This window comes from Poecilia reticulata, linkage group LG2, assembly GCF_000633615.1.
Source record: "Poecilia reticulata strain Guanapo linkage group LG2, Guppy_female_1.0+MT, whole genome shotgun sequence".
In the NCBI taxonomy this organism is placed as follows: Eukaryota; Metazoa; Chordata; class Actinopteri; order Cyprinodontiformes; family Poeciliidae; genus Poecilia; species Poecilia reticulata.
The window spans coordinates 28,656,266-28,681,617 of record NC_024332.1 but is presented as its reverse complement, the minus strand read 5'-3'; the positions used below and the strand labels follow the sequence as shown (position 1 = coordinate 28,681,617).

General features: G+C 39.0%; 1 protein-coding gene across 2 annotated transcripts in view; it reads left to right on the top strand.

Moving 5' to 3' along the window:
* Positions 1-25,352, top strand: part of igsf3 (immunoglobulin superfamily, member 3) — a 106,441-nt gene that overhangs the window by 47,812 nt on the left and 33,277 nt on the right. For both annotated transcript variants that reach the window (XM_008400850.2, XM_008400840.2), the window contains exons 3-4: positions 16,377-16,796; positions 22,328-22,714. In XM_008400850.2, the coding sequence (XP_008399072.1) occupies positions 16,377-16,796; positions 22,328-22,714 (807 nt within the window). The remainder of the gene's footprint in view (positions 1-16,376; positions 16,797-22,327; positions 22,715-25,352) is intronic.

Genomic DNA, 25,352 nt, shown 5'->3' with positions numbered 1-25,352 from the left:
TGCTAATGACCTACTTATTTGACTCAGGTGTGTTGAAGCAGAGACGTATCTAAAAACTGCAGGACATCAGCCCTCAAAGTCTGGAGTTGAAGATCCCTCCTGTATACTTCAAGTTTTTCTTATTCTTATAATGCCATGTTAATATAAACCAACAACCTGCCAGCAAAATCTGTAATCCGTGGCTGGAAAGAAACTAGTGCCTCTGGAGGTTTCCTACAGCACTCAAAGGATCATTTGGCACTGGTTTAGGTCAAGCTTGTTCTGGGACTTCATATATTTTCACGATCAGATGGAGATCTGTGGAGTTTAAAGACCAGGTCAATACCTCAAGGTCCCCCCCGGGCCTCCCAAGYTCACTGTGTGTGTGCGTGCGTGTGTGTGTGTCTGTTTAATCTGTGCTCTTGGACAGTTTTTTCTTTTAGATGCTGCTTCACTGTAGCATTTTYCTTTAAAGACAACTTTATATCCTTTGCATCAGTGTCAGAGAGGCGTATAGGGGGTTGTGTAGATGCTAAGATTACACTCAGAAAATATAGGTTTATTAAGATTAAACACTTTACAACACATGTGATGCTGAGATCATGAACAGCCTCCTGACTGTTTTATAGTGGAATACATGGCAGTAGATCCTGTTTAGTTCCAGTTTGTTCTGTTATTAACCTCCTGTGTGTTCCTCCAAATTTCTGTGCTAATGAGCAGCACATCCTTTGAGACTGTGGGGCACAGTGTAGCTGACTCACACCCCTCAGTGAGGGGTTGTTTGTGTGTGTGTGTGCAAAAGGGGGAATACCTCTGCACCATAGTGGAAATGCCTACTYGACTAATCTGAGTGGGTCAGAGAGCTGTCATTCCTTCAGACTTAACTACCTGTGTGTTTGGCTGGGTTTACAAACCACCCAGGTTGACTGTTTATCCCTATTGTGACTCTTTTAGGAGCTTGGATTTGTTTCTTTATTGCTGAAACATAAGATGACGCTGCTTCCCAAAAATAAATTTGAGATTTTCTCTTTGTGCTAAAGTCACAAACATCATGACTTTTAATGAAATATTGTGTGAGAGGCCAAGTGGAAAAAGGAGACATGATTTATCAAATTTATAATAAGTCAAACTTTGAAGTGTCGCTGATGCCCACATATAAACTCAAGTACCTCGAGAAATTTCTTCACATTTAAAGAGTCAATCATATTATGATCATCTGCAAAAATACAACATGTCTGTTGTTTCCTCTTGCCATGTTAGAGGTCAAATCAAACGCTCTGGTCAGATGAAATGAATTTCTTTACCCTCCATGTTAAAGGTGGAAAACTAACTTCACAAATACCAATACCAATTTATCACAGAGGAAGGCTCATGACCTGAGAGTTTCTCACAATTTTTCTATAAGGAAATATTTTGTCTTGGAGGACCAATAATCACACAGTGTGAACCTGGCTCTAGAAGCTGCAAAACAATTAAAATTCAACTAGAGATGAAAGAATATTAACGCATTAGAAGGAACAGGCCTGTCGAGACTTAAAAAAATKTATATTCATAAATGCTCTCAATCCAATCTGTAAACTGAATGTGAACTATTTTGCAAAGAACAGATACAATGTTGTTGCTGTTTTGCAAAGCTGGTAGAGACATACCCMCAAAATTTGTGGCCGTATTTGCAGAAAAAGGTGTTTATAGTAAGTAATGACTCTTGATCCTTTGCGTTTATCCGCACTTGGAGCTGGCACAAGGAATCACTGGCTTGTGACCCCTTATGGTGGCATTCTGCATTGTGCTGGTCTATCWCGTAAAATCCAAAGTATGTGGCTGWWAGGTGACAAAATGTGAAAWATTTAAAGGGAATGAATGAATGAATTTCCAATCAGTACATAGATTTGTTATAAAATATATATAAAATGTAATGTACTGATTTTATAACAGTCTATCTTCACAGAGCAAGATTGAGAATTGTATCCCATCTTTTCCCTTAACACACACTRTGTTTATGGAATCGGGTGTTGCAAAGCCATCGGGAGGAGGATGACGAACTGGAGGAGGAAAGTGATGAAAAACAGAAGAAGTGATAATTAGGAGCTGATAAGTCAGTTCACTTACAGTAAAAAAATAAATAAATAAAATTACACTAACCAAGAACTGCATTAAGTGGTGGTGGACTGATGGAAGGACTTCTTGACGAGAGGAGAAAAGCGGGCTGGGCATGRATGACGGTGTAACAAGAGATAAAAGAATACTTGGAGATCCTTTTATTAAAAGTGGGGGCCAGTTTCCCTTTCAGCTGCTGTGACCTTTCATGTTCGAGAACAGGACACACAWGCACACATACTCTCGCACCCACTGGCAGTGATGTTTYGTTGGCAGAAGAMTTCACATCTCCACGCTAAAATCTCATAAMAGCAACTTTGAGACCTCTCATATCCCCTCACCCCTTTCAGCTATAACCCCATCTCTTCACCTACTTCTTCTGTTTCCATTTCTTTTTCACCGTTTTTGATTTGATTGGGAGTCATGTGATATTACAGTGTGGAGTTCTGCTGGATCATTTGAACATAGCGTCAGACATTCACTTTATAGTTTCACATTTAAAACACTGGCGTTTGAGCAACTTGTTTTTAGCTGTACAGTTAAAATGCATTCTTAATCCATTTAAAAACARTGTATAGAAAACAATCATGTACAGAGACTGGATTTCTGCAATTTTCCACTGTAATTTTGGATGCATTATATATACTCAGTCACGYGGGACATGACAATCCTAMGTTTTTAAATAGAAGGGAACTGAACCAGAAGGATATTTTCCAAGTGGAATATTCTGGTACAGTTTCAACATAACACCGTTCTCTGACAGGAAYGCATTCACCCCAGGGATAAAACAACAAAATAGAAGTTCAGCAGTGTGGTATTTGTCCAGAGCAGAGAGGAAGGTTCCGAGCTGTATACTAGATAACTTAAAAAACTACCTAGAACGAACGGCCCGACATAAAACCGGCAGCTCTTTGGGTCAAGACTCGCARTTAGAACTGTAGTGAGCTCAATTTGGGTTTAACGCTGGAGTGAAGCCATCGACATTGAGCATGAAAACCCAGTGCTAAACTGTGCGGGTGGCATCCTCAGGTTTCCTTTTTCTAACACATATAGGACAGCCCTGATCCTGATTTGTCTCGTTAGGTGTGTTTTTTCACACCTTCAGACATTTGACCTAAACAACTGAACTGTTGGTGTTGCAAGATGACATGTTTGCATATTCAAGTGACAAAGACCTAAACCCTGAGCCAAACTGTGGACAGCGCCGGTGAATCATGGGAAGCTTTTTGGCTGAGACGTGAAATGGATTCAAGACATAAAGAACTAGTCCAGCTGCTTTTTACTTGAGGATTTAGAATGTTGCAGGCATGTTTTTCTTGAAAAGTGTGGACAAAGAAAATTGTGAGCAGAGAAATAAAAAGTACTTTTAGCATCCATCCATCCATCCATCCATCCATCCATCCATCCATCCATCCATCCATCCATCCATCCATCCATCCATCCATCCATCCATCCATCCATCCATNATCCATCCATCCATCCATCCATCCATCCATCCATCCATCCATCCATCCATCCATCCATCCATCCATCCATCCATCCATCCATCCATCCATCCATCGGCTTTTGCTGATAATGGTTTGCTTTCAGACAGTAGAAACAACTTCTGCCGTTTGACCAGTGGTCTTACCTTCATTTGACAGTTGCATACGGAAAATGCAATGCTTAATATGCAACGAAAGAGACATAATTAAGACCTCCAATTTCCAACTCAGCCCTCTGCTTGGATGATTTCATACGCAAATGGAATATATTAGATAAGAAGACTGACATATTTTGGAACCTTACATTAGTCAAAGAAATTTTGTAGATGGCAAAGAGCTAAGATTTTATGCAAATGCAGGGCTCTGGTGTTTTAATTACATTTGAGAATGGTGTGCCAATAAAAATACAACTTTTAAAGCTTCTATTCAGCAATGTGAAAATTACTCTTGACTCTGACAAACCCTTCAGCTGTGACTGTGTCAACACTTTAGACCCGAGTCAACGAGGGACTTGTTATATATATAATTACATTTTAATTCAACAAAATATACAATGGCTATTGTTTTTCTCAGATTGTTGATGTTTTGATTGCTATGGTTTATATTCAGTTAAAGGTCATTTCTGCACTCTATTTGATTGCATATTCTACATTGTATTTTATTGCAGTTTATCACAAGATAATTGTGAAATGAACATTATTATCATTTACTGAGAAAAACTTCTCAGCATGTCAGTCTACTGACAACAATACAGAACATCCCTCAGTCATACGGTATATTGCTTTAGGTTCTACCAGCACAATTTAGGAAGTGTGGTCTTTGTGTTGCACTCCTGAATAGACTCTGATTGTGACCTTTGCTGTTTTTCAGTCAAACCTGATTACAAATGCCACTGTGATGGTGACAATTACAACTTTGAAAATGCTATGACTTTTTGTTTTGTTGAAAAATTACAAACAACCGACCTCTTTTAATCAAGAAAAATATTTAGTGGAAATACCCTTTGATTTTATATACACACCTGATTGACTGGTAGGGTTGCCACCTTTTAGAAACTAAAATAAGGGACGCCCACCATGGCTTCTCGGGGTTATCATGGCCCAAATTGTCTGACTCTATGGGGTAGGGTATGGGCTTATTTTTTTATGTTGGTGCTTTTTTGTAAAAGAGTGATTAAGAAAGCAATTATTCATACACAAAGATGAGTCCGAGTTCCCAAAAATGTTATTGTAAGAGCAGCACTACTTCCACAAGTAGAAGTTTCCTATCTGAATATTAGTTTAAGTTAATCAATATGCCGCTCCGGATGTGATTCTTGCCCCTGCAGATGGTTCTTCTGACACAGTACTGTTGGTTTTTTTTTGTGTTTTTTTTTCAATGTCTTCCTCGTAACAGTTTCTTTAATCCCCCTTCAGTCAATATTTGTCAAGTAAATTTTCTTTGAATACGTTTGGAAAAGAGGATGTTTCCGTCCATGTAATCAGTTGTGCCAAGCTGATGAAAGAATCAGTTAAAACTTGCTTCAGCACAAGCTCTAGTTAAGCCCTGAAACTGGAGTGGGTGATATTCTTATGATATTCCATAAAACTGAAAACCAACACATGACAGTCAATTGTTTTTTTTGTTGTTTTTTTTTATCACGTGGAAGAAGATGTGATTTGAAAAATGCCCACAAGCATATTTAGTGGAGGGCCGAACTTGCAGAGTAGATATCAGCATTTGAAAGGGGAGCTTTTGTTTTACTCAATAATCAGTGGTCAGTGGCATTGTTTTTCTGGGCACTTCTGCTTTAATAGAGCCTTGTTAGCTGCTGCTTGGCTGCAACTGATAAGACCTGCTGACATCAGTCCTCATTTTAGCCGACAAGCTGACAGTTGCCATCTTAAAACAAGAAACATTTTGCCTCTCCTTTCAGCTTAAGTGGTTTCTCTAGGGCCACATACATCAACCTTTGCGCACATATTTTGCATAACAATACACAAACTCGTACAACTGGATGGGCAAAACTTAAAAAAAAAGAACTGTTTTGTATTTCAAATAAAATTAGGGAAATGGCTGCATTTGATCACATGCATATGTTCTATTATGGATGTACCCCATGCTGTGGACACCGATCCCTAGTGTAACCGTTCAACTCTTGTCCTTTTTTCTCCATCTCTTTCCTTTGTTCTCTTTTACAGAAGGCTACCGCATGTCTCTTATTTGCGGCTCCAAGTCATTATCCAGATATTGCCTCCTTTTTTTTTTTTTTTTTTTCTTGTTTCACTCCTTATCCTTGCTTTAAGCTGGCACCCTTGGGAACATAGAGCGTATAGACCTCAGCTTACAAGAGTTTGCTCTCAGATGTTTGAAATAGTTTTTCTTGTGATTTGAGAAAAAAACCCTGTTATTTAACAGATTTGTAGCATCCTCTTGTATTCTCAAGACAATGTGAGGGACATTGTCTGTATGTAGGTGACAAAAAAACCTTTGTGTAATGTTTTTTTGTTTTTCCCCCTTTACCTGGACTGAAAACAGAGTTGTGTGTGTGTGTGTGTGTGTGTGTGTGTGTACTGGATGCATCAACTAAACAAACATTGGCCTTTTGTTCATCTTAGTTATTTTCTTCCTCTTTGTCTCCCTCCTCTGTCTTTTTTCATCCTCCCTCTCTCTCCCTATATCCCAGTTGAACCACTTCAACCCTCACTCTGACTCATCAGCAGCTCTCRCAGAAAATAACAAAGCCACGAAGGATGTGAATGGCTATGATGTTGGATTACAAAAGTCAGGTGTAGGCAGAGCTTCCGCACCTATTTTTCTATGTTTTACCTTCCGACCTACTAGATCTGCATTTGCTGCAGGCATTCTGGGTCACTGAGTGATGTCGGCTGTGTCTTGGGGCTGGACTCACATGAAGTAGAAGCAGAGGATCTCACCCACTCGCTCTGTTTTCCTCTCAGTAGTGCTCTTCGTTTCACAGAGTAATTAACGATAATTACCCTGCTGGCTCTGCCAAGTGGCCATTTGCTTTGTAGCAACACACATGCACACAAACAGACACTCAAGACCTTAACCCAGTCTGACCATCGCCGAACAGCTGGAGTGGTTGTCTGTTAAATTGGTTAAAAGAAAATAGATATGAATATTTGTCACTTTGGAATATGGATATAAAATGAAAGTAAGAAATACTCAAATGTGAATGTCAAAAGAATTTGGGAAATTTATAATAATAATTTATTTTAAATATGTTGTTTTATTGTGGTATAATTATCCAACCAAAAACTGCAATAAGTTGAAATTCAAGAATTGGTGGCACCTGTTCAAATTTATTAGGTATTTTCTCATAACTGCACTCGGCAAATGAAGAATGAAGAATTTGGAGGCCGTCCTTCCTCTTTCATGGTACCGTCTACTTTTACAACACACTAATGTCACTGACTGTGAAACAGACCCCCGGCAAAGTTTCAGCACAATCATGCATGACAACTGGCACCGTATTCTTAGACATGAAAGTCTCACCTTAACTCCTACACACATTATTATTGTTTTACTGAGACCAAGGAGCTCAATCGTTGTCTTTTCTGACAATAAACTTTTGCCTGAAACCTTATGAACAGACCTGAAAGTCAGAAAAAGGCCTGCATAAGCTGAGATTTTGCGCAGTAATCTCTTACCAGGTGTTTGAAAAGTAATTTTATTATGAATAATTGTGACAATACTCCCACTCATAATATTGCTCTACACTATGGGAGGATTGCACAAATTCATTACTTAGTAAATAAAAAAAAAACAGGCAGGTTGCATCAGCCAACACATCTAAAGCTGAACATTTTCAGCAAAGACGAGAGCCAACATGAATCACAGCGTTTCCTCCACTAATCAACCTCTCTTATGAGAAGACAGAAGGGATAAACCTTGACTCTCAGATGCTCAATCTTTTAAGGAAAACACAACATTTCCGCAAGCATTAATACTTAAAAACACAACACAGCCATTTGATTTTTCCATTGACTTTACTCCATCCTTTCTGCTTTTGTAAAGCCACAGTGTGAAAAGATGCTAAGAGCCGCATGCATGCCGAGCGCACAGATGAGACTTTATGAATAATCATCTTTTCCTCTTCGTGTCATCTTTTGCAAAATCCCCCCCCCCCTCTCGCCTTGGCGTCCTTTAGCCCCCTCACACTTCTCACCTCGCGTGTTTAGACTTAAAAGGCCAGCTGGAGGGTTGACAAGCGTCAGTCACTTCAAAAAGCTAAAAAATGTAAGGGAAGATCAGGAATATAGGGAGATGAAAGCTAAAGCTGAAGATGGGGTAGAGCAGAAAGAGAGGTTAAAAGACTTACAGCGAACTGACGGTGTCGGTGCCAATCAAAATAACTGATAAATATGGAGAGTTTTCAGTGCAAGTTTCAGATTTCACCTGATTTATTGGTGAACAAACTCAGTCAACATTATTTTGAGCTCATATTCTCTCTGTGAGAAAGAACCTGAGTGAAAATAATTAAAATATCTAAAATATTCATATTTTATGCCAGTGTAAAACTATAGAATTTAGAGCTAGGTTTAGTCACTATCATCTCTATAATTAAACAATCTCTTTCATAAATCATAATGGGCAAAATCTCAGACTCCAACATCTCTCTGCCCTCCTTTCTAACTATACAGCCAGACAAAGATTTAAAGAGGAGCAGCAAAAGCAAACAGGGTGGATTAGCAGTGTTTGACAACCGAGGCTGTCATCCAGAATATGTTATTGTGGAATATCAAGAGTTACAACATCATTTCATTTCCCTTTGGGATAAAAAAAAGTATTATTAGATTGAATTTAATTGTATCTGCATCTGTAAGCGCACACTGTTATGTTGCAATTTTCTTCTGTACATTAAAATCTGTAATTCCAACAAGGAAATTCAGTGGATGTCATTGGAATTTGTCAGGGATAGGGAGGGAAACCGAAAATATTCATTTTTTTCTTTAAAATAGCACAATTCCCAATTTATAATTTACATTGCTTTTGTTTCAGGTATCACATTTAATTGCATTTTAGAGACTATAATTTAATTGCATTTGTGTATGTGTGTTAAAGTCAGAAGTAAACAATATTTAAAAAATGGCTCTGGGGACTTTCAAAAGCTTGGATATTAGTAGCAGATTTTAAATATTCAGAAAGCTGAAGTCTTTTGAGAGGCAGACGGATAGTTTTTGCATACCAATCAGCATCTTTTCGTTGGAGCAACTTTTAAATTTTAGAGGAAAGACTGTTTAAAATTCAAGATCTCAAGTGAGTTTAAAATTCAAGATCTCAAGTGAAACTGACACAACTTAAAATAATAGCATGAGTTTTATAAAAACTGGAGAGTGTTTTTGTGGAAAACAGGAATGCCTTTCAATTAAATAGAAATTTCAGGGTTTTTTGTTTTGTTTTTGTTTTTTTTTGTTGTTTTTTTTATCTCCTGGTTCTGCTTTGTCGATCTGTTTAGTTCAGTCATTTACTCTTTTTTTTTAATTATCCACAGTTTTTTTTTCTCTCCAAAATTCTGTTGGTTTTCCATATGTTCAATAGAATCTACAATCTGTCACACAAAGTTAACAAATCCCCTGACATGTCAGTGTCAATCTGTTCTTTACAGGCTCTTCTGTTCATTATTCCAGATGAAACTGTTTCTCCAGTTAAGACACTGAAGTACATTACAAACTCACTCCATTTTCTCATAATCTTAACAATTTCATGCATTATATATTTGTAAATGTGCAAATCAAAACAGCTTTCATCATTATTTGATAAAACCTCTCCAGTGGAGTATCTCCAGGTTTTTTTTCTTAAGTGAAGTTGATTTTAAATAAACATAAAAAGGAGCTTTTGACCTGTTTGAAATTGTGTCAAGTTCTTTTTATCTTAGTGAAGATGCAAATTCCAGTATGCCATGTGAACCCAAGTCACATTTAAGTTGCATAAATAAAGACTTCAGACGAGATTGAATTCACTCATGCACTTACGATTTCTTTGAAATGGCAAAAATGTTCACAACATTAAGCTTTTAGCATCTCAAGGCCAGATATTAAATGTATCCAAAGTAATATTTTAAGAATGTTCTGATGGTTACAGTTTAGCATTCAGTAGGTAAAATAAGTTGCAACAATGTCCTCACAAGTGGTAAACATGAGTGTTAGTGCCCAAGATTGTCATCTCATGCTGTTCCTAATCCCTTGCAGATTGAGGTCAGCAGGGCTGTTGGAGGATGTTGGTTTGTTTACCATCTTAGCCTGTCAGAAAAAGGCAGAGACGGACTGATTTGGTCTGATTCCTGCAGTGCTTCGTCACAAAGATGCAAAGTAAAAGTGTTAAATATCCTTTGAAGAAGTGCAGCAAACGATTGTGATGTTGCTTCTTGATTTTGTTGTTTTTTTTTTAGCTTTGCACAGGTGTATCTGAGAGGGGCATGTGAATCAGTTTGGTTATCAGCTTGGTGTTAGTGGGTATAGTTGTTATAGTAACTCTGGACTATTCTCAGCGGCCGCAAAGCATCATGTGGGAGGGTTGCTATGGCAAAGGCAGGTTGTAACGTAGGTGTGTCGTTGTGGTAACTGTAGGTCTATTTGAGGCTGCCATTCACTCATTGTTGACTTCAGTGAGAGAAGTTAACAACTTTACCAAGATCACAAGCTATATACAAAATATATAATGTTTTTGGACTCTTGAATTGACATCAGTTTAGCTGACTTAACGCTAATCTGATGTCTAACTGAGTCAATCCTAGGGCAAATTGAGGGTCCACCTGCTGACCAGAAGAGACTAATGTCAAGGGCAGTGTAACTACCTGGATATTTCTCCCTTTTGTTTTTTTAATGAGACATTGTTCACTTACAGCAGCTTAAGACGGATATGCCAAACATAGCTAAAAACTGATAAATCCAAATTGATTATATTTACCAGACGATTAAAAGATTTGATAATGGTGAGTTATCTTAGTACTTTTATATTTATAAGTGTTTCTGGAGCTGAATGAAGTAACTACTACAATTTCTTATAAACATTACACAATTAAAATCTCTAGAATGCTGTTTTGAGTTGTTCTACTCTTTATTACGCAGCGCTCTGTCTCCAATAAATGTATGCAGAACTACTGACAACGTCGTTGAACCATAAGATATTTCACTGCTTTCAAATGTTGATATTTTATACAATGTGTGCAGACACTGAGCTTTATTTAGTCTCATCTTATAACATTACGCCTCAGGCTTTGGCAGCCCAAGTAATTTGACTAAAATCCACCTGAAATGAATGACGTCTATGTGAAAAATGTGAGCGGCCATACTTTTATAATACTTCCGATAACAAAAACAAGACCTTTAATGGTTTCTTGCAAGAGAAATGCGAGTAAGCCATGTAGCCGGGATAAATATGAATGATGCATGAAGACTTCATGGAACCAGACTTCTAACATCATAGTCAGCAGGACTAAAGCTGCATTTGATTTTGACTCTGAAGCTGTGTTTCCAGTGATTACAGCAATAAAAATCAATCAGAAGCCCCAGAAAATAATCTGACTGCAAAAGTTTCACACTAATCCCAACTTTTAAATCCATTGGCTGCCTCATGCATAAATCTACCACCAGTTGTAAGAGTTGGTGATAGATTCAGTATTAAACCGTTTAGTTGCATCTCTATCAAATTGCACAAAACAAAAAAAAACAAAAAAATTGACGAATCACACTGGCTGTTTTTACACTTTATCAGGTAGAATTTGCCACTATTTCCAGAACCGACTTTCAAAGTAAATGGAAGATTAGGGTCCTGAATTTGTGGAGAAACATAACAACAGATACCATTATGCGTCAGTAGATGGAAATTACAGTTGACAACATAATCAAGCCCTGAAAAATTCATCCCACAACACATTGTGGCAGCTAGTCTGAAGCTAAATGAAGTGCTCTCTCAGGCTTCAACTAGCACAACTTAATTTTGGAGCTGACTGTGCCCTACCACTCCTGAAAGGCCTTTAAAAGGCATTCGAAAAGAAATACTCCCAAGTATAAAAGATTAGTCACCCATGGCAGACAATGTGTATGAGGTGCAGATTGATTGCCACTGGAGGTAAGATGCAGAGGGCTTGAAGCCACATGATTCAACTTTGCCTTCACCACACTGGGCATTGAAGGATTGCTATGAAAGAGAGGCCATCAGCAAACCACTAGTGCAGCAGAGAACACCCAAAGTCGGCTGTGGTTCAGAAGAGCTGAACAGCAGGCTTGGGAGTAGCTCAATTTCAGCTTTGACACCACCAAAGGCTTGATCTGTCTTTTTAAAATCATTCTGTTGGAGAAAACACGTTTAAGAGCAGATTGCATTGAGCTGTTATCACCCAGACGTCACAGCCATTACTAACAAATGCTCAGCCCAAATCGGTAGAAAATGTAAAGCTTTGCAAACGGCACAAACACAATCTTCGTGTGATTCACATGTTAGTCATTTTTATCTCGCAGCCCACAAATAAATGCACCAGCAGGACAGTTTTATGAGTTTTTTATTGCTGCCTACAACTTTCATTTGTATCCCTTGCAGCTAGATGGCTTTTGAAACACTCAATTTGAGCAATTTAAGGATTGTGTTCAGTCAGAGCATATCTGTGTTTTCAAGAACGTGGTAAAGTATTGCAGAAAGCAGTTTGCTCTTGTCTTGACTTAGTTCATATATCTCTTGAGTGCAACACCTTATTAGAGTGCAGCTGTATCTGACCCGCTTGATTCTTTTTTACGCTCATTTCCTGCTGCTTTTGCTTTATGTTGTTTGTCTCAGAGAGGCTTGTTAAGCTCAAGCAACCAAATGTCAAGCCTCTTCACTCGAGACGCTGCAGAGTTTTCTTTCATCCTGTCTTTGTTCCTCCAATTGTTTAATTAGCAGTGACCGATCCCTGATCTGTCTGTCATTAAACCTCGCTGTGTTTTAAGAAGCAGACACACTTAAGAAAATGCGGGGTTTTCTCATCTCAATTAGTGTAATATGTACATTTAGAACTGAGTACGGTACATTTAGCTTTTTTTCCCTTTCATCTGTAATTAGTACTAAAGCTGTAAGGCCTACATTTTCACAATGGATTATTTGATTTTTACTGTATTATTCCATAATAATATCATGCAATGTACTATGTAATACTAACAATAATACTAGCTGCATGATATTAGTATGGTGTTACGTTTCAATTAACTAATTATTTATCCATTATTACCATCTTATTGCTGTTTTTATTATATATGCATACATATTAGACTTTGGGTCAGACTGACGCTATTAGCTTTTCAGAGGTGGACCAGAGCAAAATGACTTTCACCGTAAAACAACAATTCTCTTAAATGTCTTGAATGTTTACATGAGCACTATTTCATGAAAAGCAAGAGATGCACCTAAAAGAATTTTGCCTTTTTGTTTATTTCTGATGACTTTTGTAAACATTTGACCAGCTGATACACATTTCTCATTAATGATTACAATATCATTTTGTGCCTTTTATTAGCCATTAGCATTGTCAGCAAAGTTAATATGACAAAACCAATCATTTCTATGTGTATATTTTAGAACGTAAATCCTCTTCAGCAATTTCCAAAAAGCAGAGAATATTTCTAAATCCAGTTTCTTAACGATGAGCAAAAGTTGAAAGATCAACACGGAATAAAACAAAAATGGAGAACTTTTGCTGTACTCTGTTCATCCTTCATATTTCCTGCAGCAAGTCTTTTTGCTATATGGTAATTGATCTTTTTCATTGATCAAGAAAAGATCTGAATTTTTTACTTCTTCCAACTGGGTTACGGATCAGAGTCTGATCAGCCTGAAGATCTGCCAATTCTGATCAATATATTAAATTTCTGTCTGCACATTTACTTTTACTTTACTTTAACTTTAATCCATTGTCATATCTGCATTATCTATTTAAATTAGCACATTTTTAAGCCCGTATTTCAAGACCTTTAGGGGCATCAGCTCAACAGGGGCCCCAAGCATTGCTTATGTCTTGAACTGGCTTTGGTCAAGCGTTAAAAATGGAAAAAGAGCAGAATGCAGAACATGCAGATTATTCACACTGTCATTGTGCCAGTAGCCGCACAGCTCTGAAAAAGAAAACTCAACTTGCTGAAAAAAATGTGGAGTAGCTCTGAAAATTCACTCAAAATGATCAAATCACTACCATGTAGAGTTCCATCTTCTAATGGATCAAATTTAATCAATTTCAGACCTTAAACATATTTATTGTTTTGATATTTACCTTGTGACCTGCTGACCTTCTTACCTTGCTAGCATTTTGCTCTCAATAATACATTAATCCCCAAAGTGCAAGAAGTTAAATCTTGTCTGAAATCCTCCCTTTCCATCTTCCTCACACACATTAATATACAATACTGCGGCTCCCTGATACCGGTCCAAAAATACTCGCTCAGCTAAACGTGTTTCTTTAAAAAGCTTTACATGTTTATTTCTGTCGCTCTGCTGAGCGTTTCCAGCCTTCTGAAATTCTCACATCTTGATGTCTCTCTTCCTTCCTCGCACCTGAGTGTCCCACTCTCTCATCTCCTCTCTTCAAGCCATCTGGCTTGTTTTCTGTACTATTTTTTTTTCCCACCCCTTACTTGTACTGTAGATGGAACTAAGCGGAATGTATTACAGTCATTTGTAACTTCATGTTTGCATATTTAGTTCATGCAATATTAATACAATGTCTGAGATGTTTTGAGGTGGAATCTTGGGTTGTGTTTAGTTTAACAATCAATATGGCATGTAATCAGTCTGAAAGCAATGCTAAGAGCATCCCCGGAGGTATCTGGCTGTGCGAGATAGAGAATAAGCCATCAACACGCGGTGTCATTTGAAAGTCATATATGGATGAGAAAATAGAGGGCAGTCTCATCTGAACAAAGTCCATTTGCATTAACGCCTTTTCCTCACACCTCCTTCTAAGAGTGAATCAGATTACTTGGCACTTAGAGCTGCATGGGTGTTTATTTTTACACCCCTATAATGGTATGATAAATCAAAATGCTATTTAAGCATTCAGGATTTTAAAAATGACACATGGTAAGTACAGTGTCTTCCAGAAGTATTCGTGCACTTTTAATATTCCACATTTTACAACTAATGATTTTCTGTTGGATTTAGATTTGGATTTTGAGAGGCTCATTCTAACACCTAAACAGACTTTTAACTAAGCCATTCCATTGTAACTGTATTGTAGGGCTGATGTTCTGCTGGAAGGTAAATCTCATCCCATCTCAACTTTTTGTTGCCTTTAGAAGGTTTCCTGTCAGGATTGCTCTATCCCCGTTTTGATCAACAAAAATAAAACTTACTCACAGAATGATGCTGCCCCCCCCCATGTTTCATAATGGTGGATTGTGTGCTATAATAATGTTGTATAATAACATGCAGCAGTAATTAAGTTCAACACATAACATTTTCCTTGCAAGCTAAAATGTTGGATTTTGCTTCAAATGACCAAAGCATCGTCTTCCACATTTCCTGTGTTTACCATGTTGCTTGTGGAAAACAAGACTTTGTCTTCTTCAATCAGTTCTTCTTCTGCTTTGCACTTTCCACTCTAAAACCATATTTGTGGAGTTCATGACTAATAGTTACTAGAGATGTGCCGATCAGGTTTTTTCCTGCCGATACCGTTTCCGATCACCCATGAGGGCAGATCACCGATACCGATACCGATCACATAATTATTATTTTTTTAATCAAAAGCACTACTGGTTACATTATGTGGAAAAAGGAACCATGAATTCACCTTCATTTAGACAAAAATTAGTTTTTAATAACTTTTTCAAAGAAAAAAACAGGCATTGTGCAAATTGTACTGCTATCGGTAATACTATCTTTAACAGACTGAAAACATATAAAGGGTCTGAAGAGGCTAAATAATGTAAAGAGTCAAAATAAAACCTCTGCGAGAGCAGAACCAGCATCTTATATCGCAGCTCGAAGACTTAAACAGTTTTGCGGGTTATTTGTTTAGCTTTCTGACCGTCATGCTAATCCGGGTGAGTGTTTGTAGCTGTGYGCTGCTTTACCTGCTATCTGATCCTCCGTATGTCTTTTTTACTGCAGTGAGCCTCGATGTAGCCAAACTCCTCAAGTATGACGTTTTTTTATGCCATATTAGATTCGTCGTGTTGATGCATTTTGACGTGCTCAATTTTCCGCCACAACACACAAACTTCCCCATTCACCCATCGCTTAGGATTTGTTGCTGCTCGTTATGCGCAGTGTGAAGGAAAGAGGAGACCAGCTGCACAGGCAGGCTGCGAAATGAGATGCAGGTGATCGGTTGATCGGCAACAAGAGACCGTGATCGGCGATCACCGATCATACACTTTTTCACGGAAATCGGCTGATTATGATCGGTGGCCGATCAATCGGCACACCTCTAACGGTTACCATAAAAATCTCTCTCATCTGAATTATGTATCTCTGTAGCTTTCTTGGCTGCTTCTCCGATAAGGATCTCCTTGTTTGGCTTGTCAGTTCAGATGGAAGGTTTTGTCTTGGCAGGTTTGCGGTTGTGCCATGCTCTGCATTTATGAATCGCATAATGCTTGTGAGATATTAAAAGTTTTGCATGTTTTGTTATCAAGCCTGATTATAACACCTTATGTAAACATCATATCATTTACAGCCGACGCATACACACTTTACAAATAAACTTTGGTTTTTGTTGGTCTGTCCCATAAGATCACACATACATTAATGTGAATACTTTTGCAAGTTACTACAACATCTTATGCCTTATAATGATGAAGATAATAACYTTCTCTCCCTTTTTTTCTTTTTCTTTTTTTTCAGTGATCCCTGACTCGTTGACAGTAACAGCTCCTCCCCAGACTCTGTCCAAAGTGGAGGGTGACACATTACAGCTCAACTGTGAGGTGTCCCGAACCACGATGCAGCACACACACCTGTCGGTCGGTTGGTACCTCAGGTCCCCTGAGAATGCAACAGCCCCACCTCAGGAGCTGGTCACTCTGTCCAGGGACTTTGTTCTCCGCTCTGGAGGACCTTATCGGCAGAGGATGGCAGCGGGAGATCTCAGGTTGGACAAAACCAGTGCCACATCCTACAGATTGACCATTCACAAGCTCCAGCCAGTAGACCAGGGGCTGCTCTACTGTCAGGCAGTCGAGTGGATTCAGGATCCAGATGGAAGCTGGTTCGCAATGACCCGCAAGCAGAGTGAAAAAACACAGCTCCGCATACAGCCGACGGGTGAGTGAACCCTCCAGCTTCGTGTCAGGTTCAAGACTTCTTCCAGACCAAATCTATTGCAGCTTCTTCAAAGTTACACAGGAGAGGTTTAATATCAGTGGCTCAGTAGGTAAAGGTATGTATTGTGATTAATGGGTTGTAAGTCTAAGCCACTTTGCCAATTTGGCTTTGGTCAAGACTTTTTACCCCTTTGCCTTCTGGTAGGGGTCAGAGGTCGTGGTGGTCCTGATTAAATGGAAGCCTAACTTCTGTCAGTCTGACCCAGTGATGCTCTGACTACAACGCAACTCACCCCCACAACTGTGTTAATGTGTACAAATGGAAGAATGACTGATTACAGTGTAAAGAGCTTTGTAATCCTCAGACTTGATTTAGCGCTATACAAGTGCAGACCAATTACCATTTACCATGACTCAGGTTGTGTGACCTGAAAGCCATTAAAGCAGAGTTCAGCAATTTAATGGACAAAACAATAGATAGATTTTTTTTTTCAATTCAAGTTTTTCATTCATCAAATAAAGGACCTGAATCAAATGATAATCTTTATTTAACCAGACAAAAACATTGTTGAGATCTAATTTCTCTTTTTAAAGAGGGAGCTGACACGGTAGGAGCAACTAAAAGGCATTTAAAACTGTCTGTGGGAGTAAGTTTTCTGTTGGTGTCTTTCTAAAAACGAAAACCTTCATTCTTAATGAGCAGTAATAAAAGATCCCCTTCAGTTTTAAAACAAGGCAGACACTTTAAATATATTACTTAAGACATGCACATCCAGTAAAGGAAGGCTGCAAGATCCCAAGGTCTTTACACTGCTTACCTTGCAAATAGCTTACTTTTAAATCAAATTAACTTTGAATATTTTGGTGAGAACAATAGGTATAAATTTGGGTCAAAACTATTTATACTCACAGATCAAGGTTTGTTAGGGTTTGTGTAGTTGCTGTAGTCACTGTCTTTAAACTTCAGTGACTAGTGATTATTTTTGTTGTATTTGGTGATCCCAAGAAAAAAAAAAGTCTAGCCCACTTCCCCCTCATATTTTTACATTCTAGAACAATATATAATAGAACATTTTCTATTAAGTCTCTATAGATTAGTCATGATTACCAAAAGTACCCACAAAACTACTTTCCTCTGGACATCAGTATTGTTGAAATTGAATAGTACAGGCTGTGTTCCTAATACAGGTTCGAGGCATGCTTAGGAAGAAAAGGTAGCCATATTTAAAGATGGATTCCTAAAAGGCTCCTGCTTGCTTCAGATGTAGTCTCAGTAGGTAAGTGCTTCATTCTTTGGCCTTTTGCTTACTATTTTAGGAGAATGTGACCCATTCCCCTAATAGGTCATATTAGGAAAACAATGTGAACTGCCTTACAGCTCCTGCTTACTGAAGCTACTAGTGGTTCATATTTTTAACCAAAAAAATCCTGACACATGGACACAAGAATCTGGCCGTTGAACCACCAACTCCAATCAGTAAACAGTTCTGCCTCCTCTGCTTTCTGATTCACAAACACACAGTGGAGACAAGCGTTTCTGTGGGAACCAAAGAGAAAAATGGGTAATCACATCGGTCTAGATCCCCTCTGTCCTTTTGATAGGCACACACGCCTGCATGTGGGCCGGGTTCCTCTGATTGCTGATCAGTATCTCACGTTAAGCTCATTAGCTTACTAAAAAGGGCTTAGTTAAACCTCCACAGACTCCCCACTTTTGTATTTGTGTCTGTTTGATGGGCAACATTACAACCAATTCCAAGAATAAATTTAAATGTCTCCAAACAGTGTGGGTGTTTGACATGGGAGACTTATGGCTTACACATAAACAACATCCCCAGGCAGCACATGGCCCAGGGTTCAGAAGCCAAAATGAATATTTTTTTGTTCAGTTGTACAGTTGCAGCATATTAATGTGAAATATTATAGACCTCATCAAATCTGTTGAAAGCAAATACATACAGAGAAGAAGCTTCTAAGTAATGAGAAGGAAAATAAGATAAAGGCAGTGTCGAAATGTGAATGGCGGTGGGATGGGAATGATTTAACTATGCAGAAACAATAGTTAATGCACTGACCGTCAATCCATTTGTTGTCTGTACTTGCTTAATCTTGCCTGGTCATGAGGCAATAATTGATCTCCAGGAGTCAGGGGGTGACAAACAAGTTGCCCGCCCAATATAGGTCAAGACGGAGAGAATCGCACCCAAGACCAATTTACCTCCAGGAGTACCCTGAGGTACCTCACATATGCAAACTCCGAATAGAAAAAAACATTGTTTAAACCAAAGACCTTCTTTATGCAAAGTATTACACTAACAATTGCCCAACCCTGCAGTCTGTTGACATCTCAATCAAATAAATAGGCACAAGTATTCTGATGGCCCTTCCAAAGGGTCATAGGATAAGAAACATCACACCTTCTTATGACTAAGCTCTGGCCATTGCACTTTAAGACTCTGTGATTACAGAACCATCACCAAGGCATACACCATCGCAATATGGTGGAAGCACAATAAGCTGAGATGACATAAAGAGGGATTTGTCTTTGGGGGGGTTCTGGAAAACTGAAAAAGCCCAAAGAATGTGTTTGGGTGGCTGGCATTGTAGTATGTCTCATTAGATAATCATCTAATAAGGCCATTAATCGCCTCACACATCAGAAGGATATGTAACAAAAGCTGCTTTATGGCTTTGCACATGCACATAGATCTTATCCAGCACTTCAGACCCACTGTAATGTATTCCATGCACATAAAGAAACTCTATGTGCTTCTGAGGAAAGGCCAAAGATTCGGGTGATAAACTGTTTTGCCTTTTGCTTTGGTGACTGTCTGATGCCAGCAAATCACTTCAAAGCGAAGATCGTTTTGCCTTTGTCCATTAAACACTGATCCGCTGTGGCCTGATGCAACTCGACGGTGCCCCAGCTAGTGCAACATGTATGAGAACAAGGGGTTGAGTCGAGATCTTCCATAACGCGAGTTTCAGATCAGATCATGCCACTTCAGAGAGGAAGTAGCATGAAAAGCTCAACCCTCAACACACTTCTTCGCTTCATCTTTCCTGTAATCTATAATTGATGCAGTTATTGTTGCACGACAAAGAGAATAAGCAGCTGCTCGGCAGTATACAGCCGTATATCTGAGTGCTTAAACTTTGTTATGTGCATATATATTTTTTTTTTCAGCTTGTTTTTGTGTGACTATCGCATTACGAGAGTGCAGCTTGCATGCCTTCAGGGTAAAGTTGCCTGTTTTATGTTACACCTGTTAAAGGGGATATTTGACAGTGTGTGCGATAACATAGACAAGAGAGGCAGCAGCTCCTCCATTAGGCTTCTATTATAAAAGATGGAGTGGATCTCAAGACAGCCTCATCACTAGCTAATCACCCACAGCCGCCATCAGGGAGAGAAGTAACAGACGGAATCCTAATGCATCTTTCACTTTATCTCTTCTCCCGTCTCTCACCCTCCTTCGCTGCTCTTCGACCACCTCAAATGAACACTTTTTGTATTATTTTTGTATATTTGTTTCCTTTTGCTTTACAAAGTGCAATACTTCACCCCAAATGCACCCTGTCCTCTGCCCCATAACTGTAAACTCCTCCTAATATCAAAGCACTTTTCAGAGTTATGACCGGATTTGGGTCACCCGCCAATCAATGACATCGATCTATTTCAAAGATCCCAACAAAATATTTCACTGACCTCATAGAAGTACATTAGCTATTCTTTGAATCCATTGGTTGTTCTTCTCTTTCCTGTTGTGCGGTGTGTGTGCATATTTGATGCTACTGCTGTCCACTTCATCTCGCAGAGGGTCACAGGGTCAACACACAGACAGCCAAGTATGTGCTCTCACACTGTCAGTGTAGCATTTTTTCCCAGAAAAAACTTTAAGTAAGAAGAAAACAGTAGTGAAAAGTGAAAAGAACAAGTTGAACTGTTAAAATAAATAACGTCTACACTCACATTAATAGAGCTGAAAGCTTTACATCACCTCTATTTCAGTTAGGGAAAAATTGCAAAAATATATAAATCAATGAGTCAAATGTTAAATTTATCTTGTCATATACATTTGCATATCTTGTTTACTGCTGTTTGTTTCTTCAATGATTTTTTCCCAATTATTTTGTTTTAATTTTGGAACTTGAGTGAAAAACTGAACATTTTCTTCCATGATGCAACTCTAAGTAGGCCATTAGAGCTATTAATTTAGACATTAGTAGGGCCATCTATCTACCGTCTCCTATATGGTGACCTACATTGGGAACAAACTAGACTCCGGGGACATGAGGACCCACCACACTGTGGGCGTGGTCACCACGTAATGTGTATTATTGATTTAATGTAAAGCAATGATTGCGACAGACTGTCGACCTGTCCAGGGTGACCCCGCCTCTCGCCTGGTATGCTAGCTGGAGGTAGGCACCAGCAACCCTCCCGACCCCACTGAGGGACAAGGGTGTAAGAAAATGGATGGATGGATGTAAAGCAATGATGTATAAAATAGTAAAGCACCAGCTAAAGGCATGTTTCCATTATTCTATCCTGAACATTTGTCCCCTGGAACTTATTCACCCACTGAACCTTTTTTACTTCAATAAGCCCATTGATAATCCTGAACCTGAATTGGAAATAATTTTAGCTTGGAAATGCAATACTTTTTTTGTAAAAGGCTATTAAAAGCAAGCATGCTGGCATCAGTATGTTGGTATCAATAGGAAACATTAGCTTTAAATATAATATATTAATTGCTTTCCATTCATTGCTATTGTAGACATTAAATACTATTGGTCAGTTGGCCAATACTTTTTGTTCAGATGCTGCTATTTGGTTGGTCACTCATCTGTTGTGTTTTTATGCATTAGTGGTTATTATATTATTCACCCCCACATCTATTGCTCTTTTACCAGGGCAGTCTTTGAAATTGTCTTCATAATTGTCTTCTTTTGAAACCCTGTTTATACTCACTATAGTTAAGAAAAACATGGCTGCCACATCAGTTGGATGCAAACTGATCAACTGTAAATTATTATAGCAAATTAAACAGAACAGATGGACATATACACACAAACAAAAACAAAACTACGATCAAGCTTAATTTAGCCATGTGGACGTGTTGGAACTATCAGTGTTAACTCTAATTGTTCATTTGGTGTGTGTAGGAGGTTGGAGCAGAACAGCAAGCTAAAGGGCTAAATTATATTTTAATTAGACATATTTATTCTTAGTTCTGGTTGTGAAATATGGGAAATGGTTCCAAAGATTTGTCTTCAGAGCAGTGCACCGAATGCTTGGTTTTTCATCCCGTCTCTCCTCCCCACCTTTGTTTCTTTTCTTTAGAAGTTTATTGAGCTGTTGCCGATTATAACATATTTAATTGGTTTTAGACATCAGAAGGAAATTGTTTGGGATGTTGGAGAATGAACCTTCACCTCACCCACGCCTTTTGCTTCTTTATCGGAATTGAGTACATAATTGTCTGTTTCTGACTGCTGTCTTTCTCTATGTCTCCTTCTTCTACTTAGATCGAGACTTCAGCATCCAGGTGAGCACGGAGCGGCGGTCCTTCATGGCCGGTGAGTCGCTGGAGCTTCGCTGCACCATAGAGGCGCAGAACGTCCCCGAGCGTTTCTTCTCGGTGTCGTGGGTTTTCAGCAGCTCACCGGTGGCCGTGGTGGGCCCCAGTGCCGTGCCTGTCCTGGGCCCGGGTTACGTTGCCCGTGAGGCAGCCGGACTCGTGACCGTGCGCAAAGAGTCTCCCAATATTCACCTGCTGAAGCTGCACCGCTTGAGTACAGAAGACGCTGGAAAGTACATCTGCCGCGTCACGGAGCGGGAAAAGACACCAACAGGAGATTTCATCGACCGCAGCAAAAGGTCGCGCAATGTCCAGATCACAGTTCAACCACTCAGTAAGTATTGAATCCACTACGTAAGACGTCTCTCTCTTCTCAAAACTGATCTATACCAGACTGCTTCTCTGCCTCTACTGTCAGCTTTGAGTAAGAGGGGAAAAGATAATGCTGCTTTTATTTCTGACGCGTTTTCTTGAGTGGATTGTTTAGGGTTGGTAATGCTGCTCTGTGGTCCTTCCCCATTTGCTCGGCTTTATGGGAGGAGAGTAACACAATAGGCAGATAATGGAGAGCAGTAGAGTCTGGACTAAAAAGAGCTAACAGCCATGAAATGAAAGTATGGAGAAAGAAAAGAAGCAGAGAAAGGCGTGATGTTCTCGAGGGCCGTGTAAGTGGTTCCCCTGGCTAAATTAATGTGTTCTGCTGGAGCAGACCTCTTCAGCTGGCTCAAGCAGAGCTGCCCATTGGGGTTGTGTCAGGGCTGCAGCTGAGTGATTCAAAGTTACAGTAAAACCTTTAAAACTGTGGTCACGATTCTGTTAACTGCCCCTGAGACTACTCCTTCTCTTAATCTTGGTGGGGGAATATGCTGCCTTCTTCTTTTTTTTTTTACTCTCCTTTCATGTCCCTTAGGACAGGAACAGTGAGTATGGAGCCAGCTGCTACAAGTATAATTTAGACTGAGTGGGATCTCCTACAAAACAGCCAGTGTTACCTTACTTTTGCTGCTGCACCTCCTGCTAAATTAGAGAAAAAAAATGATGGTATGGAGCTTGCAGTTGTTCCTGAGGGAATATATGTGCAAGGGAAGTGTTAGCTTCTCTAACAAAAGACCCTAATGACCTATAAAGGATGTTTATTGTGCTTACTCAAGATAATATCCATGGCTGTTGAGGGAGGGTCTTCTTTCACACACACACACACACGCACACACACACACACACACACACACACACACACACACACACACAAAAATTATTTAATGATTGATTTATCTAACCCATGTACAATCTTGCTTGTGCCTCCTTGCTCTAATTGGTGTAATATGCATCATGTTAGTATTAGGTTGCAGCAGGAGCTACTGCTGATGAGTGGGATGTAGACAGAGGTGACAGCACAGAAAAAAAAACAGCTGTATACACTTCTGATAAATCAGAGTTGATGGATGAGTTTACATTTGCAATAGGAACGCAGGAGCATGTTCACCTGCCAAACCGAATCTGTTTTACACTAATAGAACAGCAAGGTTTCGAGAAAGCTAGAAGAGATGGACTGTTGTGGAGAACACAGGTTATTTGAGAGAATAGGAACATTTAAAACGTATAAGGTTTAAAGGGGATTTGAAAATGTAAATGAAGAAAAAACATAAGGGTCCTTGGCTTGTAGCCATTACAAAGGTCCTGACCGTTCTTTATAGTTTTTTTATTTAAAAAGAGAGAATTAAGAAATAAAACATTAAAAGACGACTCATTTCATCTTTCATTTTTGCCTGAGATTCAAAAAAATACCAATGTGTTAGATGTGATCCTCATATCAAAATTCGAACATTTGTGACACCTCACGCAAAAAGTAGAAATAAGGTCCCTTTACATTGTACATCACTCAATCCATGCTGGTAATGAGGCGTTTAAGTAAAAGGTACCTAGATATCGTTGATGAGGCGGTTAGCAGTGTTGTACACTGTACTGACTAACTGCATCTAGTCATTGTAACACAAAACCAGACTTGTTTCTGGTTTTGTCGTGCTCAGTCACTTTTTTAAAAAACCCACAAACTCGTTAGAGGTTGGTCTTTTTCTACTTTCCAGTTGCCATTAGCTACATGGATGTGCTCATTGTCTTTCTTTGCGTCACACTAGCTATGTAAGCGTTTATCAGAGATTTTCCATTTTATGTATTAAATACTAAAGAACCAGTTTCACTCATACAGTAAAGCTTGTACAGTAATTTATAGTAACAACAAAGTGAAATAGTCCTGATTTAGTACTTTTTTAGAAACATGACAGTATAGTTGTCCTTGGAAACCATAATGTTTGTTGAAGAAGTACTTGTTCTAAAACTTTAAAGAAACACTAGAGTGCACACTTGATTATCTGATGCAAATTATACATCTACATTTCACTTGCCGCTTTACTTTATAAATCAGTGAGGAAAAGTGATACAATAAAGCTGTGAGGAAAAAAAGCGATGAAGTTATTAAAATTAAAGACAGAAGGAAAGAGAGAGATAAAAGGGTTTCCCTTTATCCATTAGAGTGTGATAGAAACAAGAAGCAATTTTACTCCATTTTCAGTGAAGGCTCATGCTTATTAGGGGCAATGAGGATGGCAGAAGCATGAGGCAGAGTTTGGCCTAAGGGGAGGCAAAAAACTGAGAAACACTCACAAGACTGAAGCAATTCCTCACAGGGGGATGAGATGTCATGCGCCAACCAGAGGTACGTGATGCTTGATGGACGTAGAAGTGACGTGAGCTTTGGCAAAGCAGAAAAAGGATAATAAAAAAAAACAGAGCTGTAGAGAAGACTTTTATCCTTTCACTCTGAAGTGCCACTGAGCCCTGTGATCTGAGTCTTCTTTCCTGTGCGTATGTGGACTCGGTGAACAAGCTTCATGGGGTTCAGAAAGAGAATCTCAACCTTCACACACACACACACACACACACACACACACACACACACACACACACACACACAC